Source organism: Balaenoptera acutorostrata, chromosome 11 (assembly GCF_949987535.1).
Source record: "Balaenoptera acutorostrata chromosome 11, mBalAcu1.1, whole genome shotgun sequence".
Lineage (NCBI taxonomy): Eukaryota > Metazoa > Chordata > Mammalia > Artiodactyla > Balaenopteridae > Balaenoptera > Balaenoptera acutorostrata.
Genome location: NC_080074.1, coordinates 62,203,650 through 62,219,629, shown reverse-complemented (window position 1 = coordinate 62,219,629; position 15,980 = coordinate 62,203,650). Strand labels below are relative to the sequence as shown.

At 47.0% G+C, this 15,980-nt stretch overlaps 1 protein-coding gene and 1 long non-coding RNA gene across 2 annotated transcripts in view; one reads left to right on the top strand and one right to left on the bottom strand.

The window, feature by feature from the left end:
• LOC130709214 (uncharacterized) overlaps positions 1-15,980 on the top strand; it is a 152,957-nt gene that overhangs the window by 8,671 nt on the left and 128,306 nt on the right. The gene's annotated exons all lie outside the window — the stretch shown is intronic.
• LOC103019392 (nucleolar protein 56-like) lies at positions 13,644-14,416 on the bottom strand. The gene has a single exon (XM_057556566.1). It carries the CDS (start codon positions 14,169-14,171, stop codon positions 13,644-13,646), a length of 528 nt encoding a protein of 175 aa, XP_057412549.1. The 5' UTR covers positions 14,172-14,416.

Genomic DNA, 15,980 nt, shown 5'->3' with positions numbered 1-15,980 from the left:
TATAAAGGAAACAGTAATAATCTAGGCAGCAGTAATCCCAGCGCAGGCTGGGGCCATATGGGAGAAAGAGGGAGAGTAAGTTGTCTTGTATGCAGATGAATGAGAAGTGGTAATAGCGTAATTACTTTTACAATCTGTTTGTTTTGCTGAGGGTAGCAGCTGGTTACTGTTTTGATTCTTGGTTTTCAGGTTAAGATAGGGGAAGAAGGTGCGAATAATCTAAAAGAACAGAAAATCCAAACATAATTTCTTGGGGACCAGGAACATGGTCAAAGAAACACATGGTTGCAAACACAGATGGATTCTGTCTTGCAAACACAGAGACTGGCCCTGTTATTAAGCTTATCTTGTATTGTTGCTTAACATGTATATATTATTACCACACGCTATCACTCTTGCTACTCCTGCAACTGGAATGCCCTTTCTCTCCTTCTCAGCCATTCCAAATTCTACTCTTTGTTTCAGGCTCACTCCTTCCATGGTAAGCATCCTTGCCCACAACCCTCCCCAGTTCTTCTGAGCTCTTCCTAGTCTATATCACTTAGAACTTATTCATGGTCTTAACATGTTTACTGTCTCATATTGTTCTCTTATCCTTTTTTAATTTTTTTTTAAAATTTATTTTATTTATTTATTTTTGGCTGCATTGGGTCTTCGTTGCTGTGCACGGGCTTTCTCTAGTTGTGGTGAGCGAGGGCTATTCTTCATTGAAGTGCACGGGCTTCTCATTGCGGTGGCTTCTCTTGTTGCGGAGCACGAGCTCTAGGCCCACGGGCTTCAGTAGTTTGTGGCACATGGGCTCAGTAGTTGTGGCTCACGGACTCTAGAGTGCAGGCTCAGTAGTTGTGGCGCACGGGCTTAGTTGCTCCGCGGCATGTGGGATCTTCCCGGACCAGGGCTGGAACCCGTGTCCCCTGCACTGGCAGGCGGATTCTTAACCACTGTGCCACCAGGGAAGCCCCATCCTTTTTAAATTAAAAAAAAATTCATTTATTTATTTTTTTTGGTGGAGTGGCATGTGGGATCTTAGTTCCTTGACCAGGGATCAAACCTGCGCCCCCTACAGTGAAAGCATGGAGCCTTAACCACTGGACCACCAGCAAAGTCCTGTTCTCTTATCCTTTTATGTATGCAAGTCTTGGCTCACCAGTGAGAGTTTAAGCTTATTAAGGGAAGGAACTACATTTCTATTTCTCTTCCATTTCCCATAGTGTCTATGTATTCATTTAATATACATTTACTTAGTTCCCAAGTGCCTGAACTGGGTTTCAGGTACTGGGGAATACAAAAATGAAATATATATATGTATATGTATATCTCCTCTTCACTAGTGGAGCTAGTAATGGACTCATGGTTTGATAACTGCCTACAGAAGTGTTGAGCACATAATGGTTCCTCAATAGAGGTTTGATGGATTGATGAACCATGCTGCTTTTCAACTAGGCATTCAATGAATGAATGAATGAATGAATGAATGAAATAACTGGATGACTATCCCCTGATGCAGCTGTTCCAAGTGTACTCCTACTATATGAACCTAGTTCTAGCAGACGTAAAGGTGTGAGACTTGTTTGAGGGGAGAAATGCTCTTTAGAGTCATCAAAACAGAGAGCCTACTGTCTTTTCAAGGCAGTGTTCACTCCTTCCCTTAAGGCCTAGTGATTAAACCACAAAACATTTTACAGGCATTGGTGAATACCTTTTGCCAATTTGTGTCATTCAGGTTGTGAGTTATGAGAACTGTGTCCATTTATCATGGTAAAAAACAGCTATTATTGAATACTTATTATGTGCTGGATGTTTTGCTGATTTCTTTACATGAATTATCTAAATCCTAACAACAACCCTATGAAGTAGGTATGATTATTGTCCCACTTTACAGAAGAGGAAGCTCAGGCACAGCTAGGAAGCAGGAAAGACAGTACTTGAATCCAGGAAGTCTGATTCCACACTGTGCTGTCTACACAATGAATTGGGAGAGTGGAGAGCTGAGTTCTTGAGCCAGCCCTGCTATTTGCTTGCTGTGTGACCTGCAGAAGTCCTCTCAACTCTCTGGTCCTCGGCCCCTTCTGATCACCAGTCTTAAAGCCTCTTCTTTTGAATTCAAGTCCTCTGGTCTTTCCACCACCCTCAATTGCCTAAATCTGGTGGTAATCCCCTGAATCTCATCTTTCATCTCCTTGTATCTCCTCTGATACAATAGTATCAGAGGCAGCTTGTGATACTGTGTCATTCATAAGAGGATTATCCTTTTTGAGAAGTTATATATGAAGACCTTAATGGCTTTGTGAATGTCTTGGCTGATGGGGAGTATGGAGAGATCTGCAGAAGGACCCCTGAACCCAATTTCTTCCTGTGACTCCATCCCTCAACTCCTAGTTAAATAAAAATATTTCCCAGTATACAGGATGCTTGTTATCATGGGTCCATTCAGAGCACATAGCCAAAGCCAGGTACTGATCAAAAGGCAGATTCATTTCTGAGTGTGGAGCTTGATCGACACAGGCAAGACACTGAGACCAGGTAACATGAAAGAGCAGGCATGAGTGGATTTGAAAGTTCGACTTCTCTGAGGAGCCTCCACGCAGAAACCGAAGCTGCCCAAATCCTCCATTTTGTCCCTTCATAGATGGGATTTTTCCTCCCTTGTATGCAGACAAGGGATGATAATTATCTGAACAAGTGTGCATGGTTGGCTGGCAATAGTCAGTGTTTTAAATTGGTATGCTTAAATAAAAATTGCTGTACCCCTGTACAGGGTTTGCTGTACCCCTCATGTTATTTGACTCAGCTCGCTCTCCTTAGTCTCCCTTGTCTGTGTATCAAGGGTAGCTGTGTGTTCTGTTCTTCCCAGGGCAGCCTCTGGCTGGGGTGCCTGCTAGTGTCCTTTCCTAGAGCTTCTTTAATACCAGGCAACCTGGCAGGATGACCTTTATGTCCCTGCCCTCACACCTTCCCCAGCCTCAAATTTCCTCTTGTCATTTTCCAGACTCATTTGCGTGGTTCTCCTGTATGCATGTTTTTCAACCTTCTTCTCCAGCCCTGCATAAAATTCTACAGAGACCAGGGAGAAAAATCTACTAAAGAGCTCTCTCTCTCTCTCTCTGTCTCTCTGTCTCTCTGTCTCTCTCTCACACACACACACATACACAGAGTGGCAGGCAGACTTCACTTCTCTTCTGACCTTACCATGCCCCCAAATATCAAATCAAGATTACTCCCAGACTTCCTTGGTGGTGCAGTGGTTAAGAATTCGCCTGCCAATGCAAGGGACATGGGTTCCAGCCATGGTCCGGGAAGATCCCACATGCCGCGGAGCAACTAAGCCCGTGCGCCACAACTACTGAGCCTGTGCTCTAGAGCCTGCAAGCCACAACTACTGAGCCCACATGCCACAACTACTGAAACCTGTGCGCCCAGATCCCGTGCTCCACAAGAGAAGCCACCACAATGAGAAGCCCGCGCACCGCAACGAAGAGTAGTCCCTACTCGCTGCAACTAGAGAAAGCCCATAGGCAGCAACGAAGACCCAACTCAGCCAAAAATAAATAAATAAATAAATAAATAAGGAAAGAAATTGAGTTATTTGTAGTGAAGCGGTTGGATGTCATACAGAGTGAAGTAAGTCAGAAAGAGAAAAACATACACCATATGCTAACGTATATGTATGGAATCTAGAAAATTGGTACTGATGAACCTAGTGGCAGGGCAGGAATAAAGATGCAGATGTTGAGAACAGACTTGAGGACATGGGGTGGGGAGAAGGGGAAGCTGGGATGAAGTGAGAGAGTAGCACTGGCATATATATACGACCAAATAGATAGCTAGTGGGAAGATGCTGCATAGCACAGGGAGATCAGCTCCCTGCTTTGTGACGACCTAGATGGGTGGGGTAGGGAGGGTAGGAAGGAGGCTCAAGAGGGAGGGGATATGGTGATATATGTGTGCATACAGCTGATTCACTTTGTTGTACAGCAGAAACTAACACAATATTATAAAGCAATTATACTCCAATAAAGATGTATTAAAAAAGAAAAGGATGTCTTGGTACCTGCCTTTCTGGGAACCCCGAGTCTTTGGGGAGGGGGATCTCTGGGTCAGACGGGGTGAACCAGAGGAAGGAACAGTTAAACTTTGTTTACAAACTAACATAACAAACAGTGACAAACGAATTCACTGCAGGGACACCCACAGCTTCAGATGGAGAACAGAACTGGGAAAGGAGTGATGGCACAAGGGCAGAATTGAGAAAATTTGAGAAAGCTTCTTGGAGGGAGTGGTGTGTGGCCAGGTGGGCTGGGAACGGTAGCTGAGGGTAACGCACAGCCCAGCTGCCTTTCCCGGGGTCTCCTCCTCGCGAGCTGGGTGACTTGCTCTCTGGGCAGGACCGGGTCTCCGCGTCCCTCCACCACCTGACCCCGCCGGCTCTCGCCTCCTCCCTTGCCATCCCCGGGCCCTTTCTTCCACATCCACTCCTCCTAGCTCCCCCTCGATAATCTCCTGACATCTCTTCAAATCCAATTATCGAATTAATTGACGTGCTAACCGAGAGGCAAACAGAAAGGGGCGGCAAACACCGGGCGGCTCAGGTTTATCCTCCGGCCTCCACAGGCCCCGGCCGGGCGAGATTTACTGGGCCTCGAACACGGCGACAGTTCAAACCTTTGATTAATCATGTTTTTCTCCCGGCCCCATAATTTAGTTGCTCTTTTTCCCTCCCAGACTTTTTTTTTTATCAGTGTAAATAGAGACGGAGTCCTCATTAGCTTCAATTACAAATATTAAGCCCCCGGACAGCAATTTGACAGAGAGAGGCCAGCCCCCACTCCGTCCCGCCCCCCTAAATCATCCCCGAATTAACATCACAATCGGCGGCTGGCGCGCGTTCAGATTTAAATGGTGGCATATTGTTCGCGGATGGTCTAGTTCAGACCAGCGGGTTCGCAGCTCCAGGCGGCAGCCCCCGCCTCTCACTCCGCCGCTCCCCTCCTGCCTCCGGGGTGTTTGTGACTCAGGAACCGCGGGAGGCTCCGGCGCCCTGTCTCCAGCAGCGGAGGCTGCAGGCGGGGGTGCGCCGGCGTGGGGGGCAAGCCGGCTGGTGAGAGGGGTAGGGTGTGGGGGGGTGCGAGTCAGGCACAGGGAGAGGAGCTACAGACGTGGGGTGGCGGGAGAACGGGGTTTATGCAAATGAGATGCAAATGAAGGCGCGGAAGCTGCGGGTTTGGGAATGCCATGATATAGCCCCTATATGGCCGCCTTGACCCTTCGCAGGGTCGGCAGGGCACCCTTGGGTCGTGGTGGAGTGGCCAGGAGGTAGGGAAATCTCTTGCTCTTTGAGGCTTGCGGTATGAAAGAAGAACTTGGGGCAAGATTTCTCCGTTTCCTGAGCATGTTAGAGAAAATTGGTCTTAAACTACAGCCGGGAGGCTTGAAGATAGGCCTCAGAAAGGACCTCCTTAGTGGGAAGACCAAGCGTGAGGCTGGAATAGCTCCTGGAGATTTTTTGGATTAGAAGACCTTCAAAGTAGCCAGATTTCTCTGAAGGCGTTTTGGGGAAACGATATGATAACTATTTGGCTCTGTACCACTGTGGAGGAGAAAAGGGAGAGTCATTTCCCTGACCCCATTAATCCTTTAAGAATGAAGGAGCTCAGGAAGAAAAATGACAATCCAAGAGTGTAGGTTTCCAGGTATTTTTTATCCACCTGTCTCTCCGGTCTTGCCCGCATCGATCTCTAAGACCTCATTTCTGCCTAGCAACATCACAACCAATCAAGATGCAATTAGGCTTGGCAGCTCGGCTCATCCTTAACTGGGATTGGCTGCTCACAGTATGCGCATCCCAAGTTTTCATTGGCTGACGGCCACCTGTATGGAAATGAGAATTACAAGGGACTCAGCCGCTTCTCTGCGATGTGGACCTGTGGCTTAATGCACTTAAACTTGTAAGCTCAGAGCCGGAACTCCTGGGCTTCTTCCCCCAAAGAGATAGCTCAGACTTTTCCGTCGGCGCCTCTGCCTGAGGCCTAGTCTGAAAGAAATTCGACGAAATAATGCAAAAAATAAGGCGAATTTGTATGCTTTTTGCGTCTGCTTTGCCTTCTCTCGGTTCAGTGTCAAGATTTTGCCCCTTCCGTCCAGTGCCACGACAGTTCTTGCCCCTTTCTCTTTTCCACGTCCATCCAAGGGGCGGCTTCTCTCCGTGTGGAGTCCCTCCGTCCCTGCCTCCTGTTGCCTCAAATCCTCCCTTTGGGCTCAGCTTCTCCAAATTCCCAATTGCCCCCTTCCTCCCATTCAGGATCCAGGCATCTCACACAACGATCTAAAGCCCAGTTTAGGAAGGAGTTAGAGGGGTGGAGTACTGCCCCCCCCCCAAAAAAACGAAAACCCTCCATCCTCGCTCCCCATCCATTTTCTCCGAGGGAGCCGAGTTTGACAGCGAATTCATTCCGAGCGGGGAGGGTGATTTATTCTTCAAATATACCGACAAGTGCGGGCATGATGGAGCCCATTAAAATGTTGGGAGATTGTTTTTATGATTGAAGTCTGTATTACTCCAACCATAAAGAAAGAGAGCAAGGAGTCATTAGCATTTTCATGATGGTGTATTTCTGCTTGTCTCCGCGCCATCACTCATCTTTACTGCCCGTCCCTTTGCTCTCGCTCTGCTACAACGAGGAGAGACTGCAGCCTGAGTTGGGGTTGGGGGTGGGGGAAGGTGAGGGCCAGAGATCCCCCGCCGCTCTGCCCTTCACGCCAAATCCTCACCCTCCCTGGGACGCAGATCATGGGGTGAGAGGCCGAACGCAGGCGATGATGTGCCTCAGCTTTCTCCTGCCGCCGGCGCTTCCTGCCCCCTGACTGCCCCTGCAGGGGGTCCGTCCAAATGGTGCGTGGAGATCTGGGCAGACCTGGTTTGGGAAAGGGGGAGTACCCCTTCCTTTCTTTGGCTCTTCCTTCCTGGCCTACACACCATTTAGAGCTTTCCAGGGTTATCCACATGGGGATAAAGTCAGGAATTCCTGGCTGAGTGCCCTGGGTTGGAGACATCAGAGTAGGAGAGGACAGAGGCAGGAGACCCCAAGTCCCTGGGTTTGGAGGCTGTGTTGGGAGGAAGTTGGGAGCCTGGACCTTTGGCTTCTGTCTCTGCTACTCCCTCTTTAGAGTTTAAGCCTCCTGTGACCACCCCAATTCCCCCGCTCCTGCTCTCCTAATTCCTTAAGTCCTTGATTCTTTCTACCCAGTCATTTATAAGACTCTCCAGTACTCCAAGGAACAATTTCATAACCTCCATGAAAATAATGGAGCTCAAAATAATCATTGCCAAGGTAGGAGTTCAGAGAAAGTTGGTTATGGGTGAAACAGTGTCTCTAGGTGCCCAAGGATTGTTAGAATCACCTGTCCTGACCCTTGGCCTTGGATAAGACTCTTAACATAAAGAAACGTTCATTCTAGGTTGGACACAACCTGTCTGCATATCCTATTGACCCAAATTGTGTGGTGGTGCTTGAGTGAGAGTTGGTTGGGATAAAGGCTAGTTAAAGGGTGGTGGGAAAATGGAAGTGTTAGCTCACAAGACATTAAAAGTGATAATAACGATTAGTGGACCACTTTCCTGTTGGTCCAGTGCTTTCTCATGGATGTCTCACAACAACCTGAAAGGTAGGTTTTATGACTGCCATTTCACAAATGAGAAAACCAAGGATCAGGTGACTGTGTGTGGGGTACTCAAGATAACTTAGCTAGTCAACAGGAGAATCAAGATCTGAACCCTGGGCTGTCTTCATTAACTGATACTGCCTGAGAAGGTGTTCAAGGTCTCTAAAGTGGAAGCCAAGATGACTGATTGCCCCATATACGTCATCTGAGTTCATAAGAAGGTGGAGAAGACATTCTAGTAAGTGTTAAATATTTTGGGAGAAATCTTAGTAGGAATATTCTTCCCTCGGCCACCACAACTGGGTAGTTGGGTAGTAGTTAGCATTGCTGGGATTAACCCTTCTCTCATTCAGGGAACATTTATTGAGCACCTAGTATGTGTCATCTTCTGACTGACCACACCCTCCCCTTTCACAGGCCTCCTCCCCCTTTTGAGATGGGTATCTAATAGGGCTCTGGGGTCCTGGGCAGAGGTAGAGCCCCAGGCAGCTGGGCAGAGATGGAGCAAAGGGGGGTGCGGAGGTGAGAGCCCCCCTACAGCCTGCACAGTGCCCAGAGGCGGCTACAGCAGCGGCCCCAGATTTACAGCTGTCCTGGCGCTGATGCCATAAAAGCAAACGATCCTTCTCTGTACTAATTTCTGTGTAATTAGATCTCTCCTGGCATGGAAAGTGGGGAGTGGGGGTGGCCAGAAGGGGAGGGGTGCCAAGGACTCTTCACAGAGGTGGGAGGAGGGACTGTGGGACACACATGGCTTCACGTGGCGAAGGTTGGGCACAGGGATCTGCATGCACTGTGACAAAGATGGAAAACGCAGTCATGCACACGTGGAAGGCAAGGAGGCAGATGAGTCCTGATGTGACAACACCCTTGTGCCCAGGATAGGGACAAAGCTGGACAAAGATCCTGAAGCCAGAAGAATAACTCCTGGCTAGTCTGTGTACACACAGGAGGAACTGAAATCCTCGGAGGAGCTGCACACAGACTCCTCCGCATGCAGCTAGATACTAAAATCTCACAGAGAGGCCTGAACAGTAAAAAATTTGTGCAGACCCATCACATTTACAAAACAATATACACACATCTACCTGCATGAAAGCAGATACACACTTCTCTTAAATGCAAAACTTATACCATCTGCATTAAATAGGAACTCAACAAATGTCTGTTTCCTCCTCCACCCCCATCCACTGCTTGCCCACCTATTAGAGGCAGAAAACTAAAAGATGAAAAAAGCCTTTTTTTAAAAAGCGAGATTCTCTTTAAGATACTTGAAGATGGATCCTATTAAGCCAAAAAAGAAAGAAAAAAAGAATTAGAGGAATGTGGGGATGGTTAAAGAGGGAACAATCCTGGAATCTTCCCTTTCCTCGGGAAGAACAAAGTCTCAAACCAGAAAAGCATATAGTTGTTATTATTACTATCCCCCCATCCCACCCCATGGTGACAAACAATGGCCATGGGTATGGCAGTAATGTCGTTCGGAACAACACTTCTACAGAGCTAAGTATTCATTATGCACTGCAGTGTATTTGTGGAGGGACCTCAAAGGGCCTCTTATCCAATCTCCCTCTGCAGCCCAGATTTCTTTCACAGTAAGCCTGCCAGGGCATCAGCCAGCTTCTGCTTCAATACTTCTGCTGAAAAGGAGCTCTTTACTTCATAAGCAGTTTGCCCCTGTCACTGGACCGCTGTAATGGTTAGACTGTTCTGTGGTAGAATTGAAATCCGTTTTCTTTTAAATTTCAGAATATACTATTTCTAACTGCCTGTTATTTCGAGTTATTCTAATGTTTTAAGACCAGTTCAATCAAAGCGTTAATCATCCCCCCACCACAGCAATAACAATTAGATACCCATTGGAAAATTAGGAGATTCTGATCTCCGCAGATGACTGTCATGTACTTATCTTAAGCCCTTGTTCTAATGGGTAATTCCTGATTAACCTGAGTAATGAAAATGTATCACAATAAAGAAAGATTTGTCATGCCTTGTTATCACTTCATAAGGCCGTCCTTCTAGATACCTGCCATAACATCAAGATATTTCTGTCCCAATAAAACATGATCATGATGTGCTTGGCTAATAAAAAGGAAAAAAGACACGTATTAAAAATATGTTTAAAATGATTTGCATGAGTGATGTAAATATAAACCACCACCATCATCATTGTCAACATCATCCTCAGTTTATTTTTGCCTTTTGAAATCCCTGCCGGACCTTGGGGGTGGGAGGTAAAGGAAGAGAGAGGCAGAAAATTAGCATCTATTAAATGCTTCCCATTGCCAGGCACTGTGCTAAACACTCACAATAACCCTGTAAGATAGGTATTCTTTTTTTAAAAAATTATTTATTTATTTATTTATTTATTTATGGCTGTGTTGGGTCTTTGTTTCTGTGCCAGGGCTTTCTCTAGTTGTGGCAAGCAGGGGCCACTCTTCATCGCGGTGTGTGGGCCTCTCACTATCGCGGCCTGTCTTGTTGCAGAGCACAGGCTCCAGACGCGCAGGCTCAGTAATTGTGGCTCACGGGCCCAGCTGCTCTGCGGCATGTGGGATCCTCCCAGACCAGGGCCCGAACCTGTGTCCCCTGCATTGGCAGGCAGATTCTCAACCACTGCGCCACCAGGGAAGCCCAAGATAGGTATTCGTATGACCTTACAGGTGAGGGAATTGGGCTCAAAGAAGTTAAGTAACTTGCCTGAGTTCAGACTGCTAGTACAGGGGATCAGAATTTTAACCCAGGTAAGTCTGCTTCCAAAGCCCACACTTTCCCCCCTAAACTCGGACAGGTTAATTTTACTTTGATGCAAGCAGAGCCTCACTGAGTGGATTTATACACTGACATGACGTTGGTTAGGAGTATGTTGGGTTCAGAGACCTCACCCTTCCCAGTCTGGACTCCCTGCAGGGGAGCCAGGGGTTCAGAGCCTGAATATTATGGCCTTTGTGCCCGGTCACATTACTGTCATCACCCAGGGGTGCCCATATATAATTATGGGTGGTGCTACAGGCACCATCACTGCTGTACAGTGACATGCTCGCAAAACTCACTGTCACATTTAACCCATGCTGGGACTCACATAGGCTGGCCGGTCCTTCCCTTCTCCCAGTCGGTGGAGCGTGCAGCCAGCAGGGGTCGCCGGCACACCAGGAATTACCACTTGCTGGGCCAGTCTCCTTCTGCCCTAACAGGACAGAATATTCCTCCTCCTCTGCTCTTCTCCTAAAATCTCTCTCTGATCCCTCCCCTTTCCTGCTTTCCCTTTCTAGCCCCCCTCCCCTTCCCCAGGCCCTGTAGCTTCTTATCCGCGAGCTGGATAGTTGCCCCTTATGCAGCACTTAAACTGCCCAATCCCAGCCTAGACCAGGGACCAGGGATTCAGGCTGTCATCCTGCTTTAGAGATGCCAGGGAGCTGGTAAGGAGCTTGGAGTGCCCAACCTTCTGGTTCACCCTTGGCCAATTAAGATTCTCCCTCCTCTCAGTGCGTTCCCAACACCCTGTCGTGACCATTGTTTTATTGTCCCAATGTTCGCGTAAGGATATGCCGCAAACAACCTCAGACTCCCAGGGTCCTTTAGCTCCCTCATCTTGGGAGAACCTAAGAATGAAGGAGGAGGCGAATCTCTGGTGGAGTGGGTGATCTGTGGCCTGTGGTTTTGGATGAGAAACCACGATTTGGGGCGTACAGCGGAGGGACCCATGTACCCTGGCTCACAACAGAAAGAGGGGCCAGGTGTCTGCTCCCTGCAGGAAAGCTGTGGCTGCCTTCTGGGAGTGGCATCTCTCTGCTCTTTTCTGCCTCTCCCCTCCCCTGGTGTAGCAGCAGCGCCCCAGCTTTTCCATGCCCCCTTCTCTCTGCAGCCCCCTCCCCGCAACTTCTGGAGCCCAGTGATTGGCGGCTGCCTGCTGCAGGGCCGGCTGGGTTTATGGCTTTGCGGCAGCTGGGGAGAAAGCGAGGCCAGAGACAGAAAATGGAAACCAACCAAGAAATTGAGAATGATGAAAGAGTAAAAGAGAGGGAGACAGAGACAGAGGCAGAAGGACCTCGAGAATAACAGATACCCCAAATCAACATGATGAGAGGGACTGAAGCAGAGATGGACCCAAAGAAAATTACAGAGATGCTGATAAAAGAGGGGAAAAAAATGTAAGAAGGATGGGGTGAAAAGGAAAAGAAAAGCAGACAAGAAAACATTTGGATAAGTCCTGAGAGTAGGGATGTGCAGGGCTTTCCAGGGGGACAGGAATTGCTGGTAATATGTAGAGGGTGGGGTAGACTTCTAGGGACTCCCAGAAATTCTGATACAGAAGAGGCCAGAGGATCTTGCAATTCTCCTCACACCTCTGAACCCATTCATCCATTTTAGCCTTTTCCATGTTCACACCCCTCTGGAATTTTAGAGGTTATTACAAAAATGTCTTCCTTAAGAATGATCCATGATCTAGTGTGGAAGGATCTTGTCCCATTTTCCATGAACTGAATGGGAAACCTGAGGTCTGGGATTTGGGAGGGATTTTACATTACATTAGAGCTACATTTTATTTTTTTAAAGATTTTTTTGATGTGGACCATTTCTTTTTTAAAGTCTTTGTTGAATTTGTGACAATGTTGCTTTTGTTTTATGTTTTGGTTTTTTGGCCACGAGGCATGTGGGATCTTAGCTCCTCAAACAGGGATCAAACCTGCACCCGCTGCACTGGAAGGCGAAGTCTTAACCACTGGACCACCAAAGAAGTCCCTAGAGCTACACTTTCTTGCAAATGAATTAACTTGCAAGGTTGTTGGCTCTCTGTCATGGCACCTTGATTGGCGCATACCACATTTACCTTATGTTATAGTAATTTCTCTGTATATCCTTTTTGCTAATAAATAAGTAGGCTCTTTAATAGCAAGATCTGTGTCTGCCCTTCTTTGTGGTGCCCACAGTGCCTTGTTCTTGTTTTTTGAGTGAACCAATGAATGGCCTCTAGAGATGTATAAGCAGAGGTTGGATGAATATCAATGAGGGGTGGAGTCCAGGGAATTGCTGCACTGAATGAGAAGTTGGAGATATATCTCTAAGCACCTTTTTGGTTTTGAGGTTCTATCAGCCCATATATAAGAACCTGAGTTTGCTGTTTCTTTTCCTAGTTCTCTAGATATGCAGGGGTAAGACAGACACAAAGTGGGAAACCCCAGATGCCAAAGTAACTACCGTGGGCAGAGCTCTGTACAAGGCATTTTACACAACTGATCTCACAGAATCATCACATTAACTGTTCCAGGTAGGTGTTATCCACATTTTGCAGATGAGGGCTCAGAGAGGTGAGGTGTTTTGCTCCAGGTCACATGGTTAGGAACTATGACAAATTAAGTCTAGAGATCTCTAAAGCCTGGTGATTGCCACAACACCGTGTTTCTACCAGTTTGAGAGATTTCCAAGGTTTCAGAAAGGCAAAGAAGGAGTTGAGAAATGGGGAAAACAGGGAGAAGACATGGCTTCTAAATTTAGGGTTGGGAGAGAGATTCGGAACTCTAAGCTGGGAAAAAAAATCCACTTTTATGAGAGTTAGAACCGGACATTTCTGCTCTTACCTGATTATCAACAGACCTGGAGAAGGAGGGACAGGGACAGAGAAACCCAGAGGTCGGGTATTGAGCACTGGAATCTCTTGCCATAGGTTCTGGCGTTGGGAGCTTGAGACATACGGGTGCCTATAGAATGCAGTCTTGGGAATTCCAGGCATTTCTCTTTCTGCTAGGAGGCTTGTTGGGAGTCTAGGGATGTCCAGGTTGTGGGTGTCCTATTCAGTGTTAGTGCTGTGTAGTAGAAATTCTTTTTTTTTTTTAATAGAAGAATGTCTTTTTATTTATTTATTTATTTTGGCTGCGTCAGGTCTTTTTTAATTTATTTTTAATTTTTTTTAATTTTTATTGGGCTATAGGGGATGGGTTGGGAAATATCTCTGTAAGTTATGCCCTACTAGGGAAATGTCCATTCTAATTTTCCTGGGATAGCTTTCGGAGCTTTTTCTTTTTCTTGGAGCTGTGGCTCTTGCTGGCAGCAGCCTCTTCAGGTCCACTGCTGAGTGACTCCTCCTTGGAAGAGAATTTCCTCTTTTTCTTGAGGACCCTCTTGTTTCCTGACTCTTCAGGGTCACTATCTGGTTCCTCTTTGGGGAAAGATTTCTTCCTCTTGGTAAGACTTCCACTGACAGCTGTCTCTTCAAGATCACTACTGACCAGCTCCTCCTTGGAAAAAGATTTTTTTTGGGGTTTGGAGGAGACAGATGGGTCTTCCATTCCATTCTCCTGAGGACCCTCCTGGGGCTTTTGCTTTTTCTTCTTTTTGGGTCTTTCACTTGTCTCCTCACATTCCTCCGGGGTACTACTGCTGTTTTCTGAAGACACCAGGGCAATCGCAGCCAGCCTTTTCTTTTCCTTCTTCAAGCGTTTCTTCTCCTGTTTCTCCAGCTTCCTAGTAATCTCAGCAGCCGCTTCCTCTGCCTGAAACATTGCCTCCTTCATGACATCCAGATTCTTTCGTGGAATCTCTCCAGTCTCATAGAAGGACAGCCGCTCCTCAACTTGTTCTCGAAGCTTCTCCCCAAATACACTGGTAGGTACCTCAGAGAAGCAATCAATTCGTGAGGCAAAACTGCATTTGTTTGCCAGGTATCGGGAGATGCGGCCTTTGTTCTTGGCAGCTGCTCGGCCAATGAAGGTAGAGTGGAAAGTGAGTCCATATTTTGGGGTGTTACCCCTTGTCTTCAGGGCTCTGGAAAGTTGGTCCCTGTGCTGGGCCCAGGGAATCATTCAGACACCAGGACTGGCCATCACTGTGTCGGGTCTTAGTTGCGGCATGCGGGATCTTTTTTGTTGCAGTGCGTGGGCTTCTCTCTAGTTGTGGCGTGAGGGCTCCAGACCTCATGGGCTCTCTAGTTGAGGCGCTCAGGCTCAGTAGTTGTGGCGTGTGGGCTTAGTTGCCTTGCAGCATGCGGGATCTTCGTTCCCCGACCAGGGATCAAACCTGCGTCCACTGCATTAGAAGGTGGATTCTTTACCACTGGACCACCACGGAAGTCCCTGTACAGTAGAAATTTAATATGGGTCACATACATAAAGTCTTCTAGTAGCCACATTTAAAAAAGTAAAAAAGAACTAGGTGAAACTAACTTTAATAATATATTTTATTTAACCCAGTGTATCCAAAATATTATATCCCTTCAACATGCAATCAGTATAACATTATTTTAAATTCTTTTTTTTTTTTGGTGTTAAGTCTGAAATTCGTTATTCAGTTTGCAGTTGACAAATCTCAATCTGTACTAGCCACATTTCTAGTTTAGTAGTGGGGAATTCCCTGGTGGTCCAGTGGTTAGGACTGCGCTTCCACTGCAGAGGACATGTGTTTGATCCCTGGTCGGGGAACTTAGATCCCGAATGCCATGTGGCCAAAAAAAAAAAAAAAATCAAGTGTTCAGTAGTGGCATGTGGCTGGTGGCCACCATAGTGGAGTGCAGGCTTAGAGCGTGCCTCGAACCTGGTTGGTCACAGGCAGCAGGAGCTTTGATGTTGGATCCAGACATCTTGGTTCCCACCCTTGATTCTTCTTACACCTTGACTTAGGAGTCCTTGTTCTTCTATGAGTATGGAGACATATTCCCAATTCCCACGGGTCAGAAGAATTGTGTATCTATTGCAGGCTCTGTGAAGTCCAGCTGCACAATAACTTCCACCTGCAACACTCTCCTTAAACGCCTCTTGCTGAGCTGCCAGTGACCTCCTGGCTGCTAAACCAGCTGTTTCCAGGGGTACTTTCCCTGGCTTCTCTGCTACACCTGCTGCCGCTGGCCTTTCTCCTTGACTCATCTGTCCCGAGTTGCTTCCTATCCCTCTGATCGATCCTTCTATCTTCTCCGTGACTCGGCACTCTCCATCCTTCCCTTCCATGTTGATGGTCTTCTGGGTGCTGCCCTTGGTCCTCTTACCTCTCACTCTACATGCAGGGAGACCTGGGTAATCTATCTTCACTTGTATCACCTTTATTTACAAAGATCTTAAGTCTCTATCTCCAGCTCTAAACCCTCCTGAGCTCCGGACTTAAATATCTATCCAATTGTCTACTGGAGTTCTCTCCTTTGAACGATCCCAAAGACATTGGGAATTCAACAAGACAAAACGGCACGAATCATCTTTTCCCTCAATGTATGATTTCTCCATTTGTATTATTAATTTGGTGAATGGCATCACTGGTTATCTGGTCATTGAAACCAGAAACCTGGGATCAACAGGACTCCTTCTGTTCAATTCCCATATCTGATTATCAAGTCCCAT

Excerpts from the sequence above, each read along its gene's own strand:
- LOC103019392 (XM_057556566.1), bottom strand. The coding sequence starts at position 14,171 with ATGAAGGAGGCAATGTTTCAGGCAGAGGAAGCGGCTGCTGAGATTACT.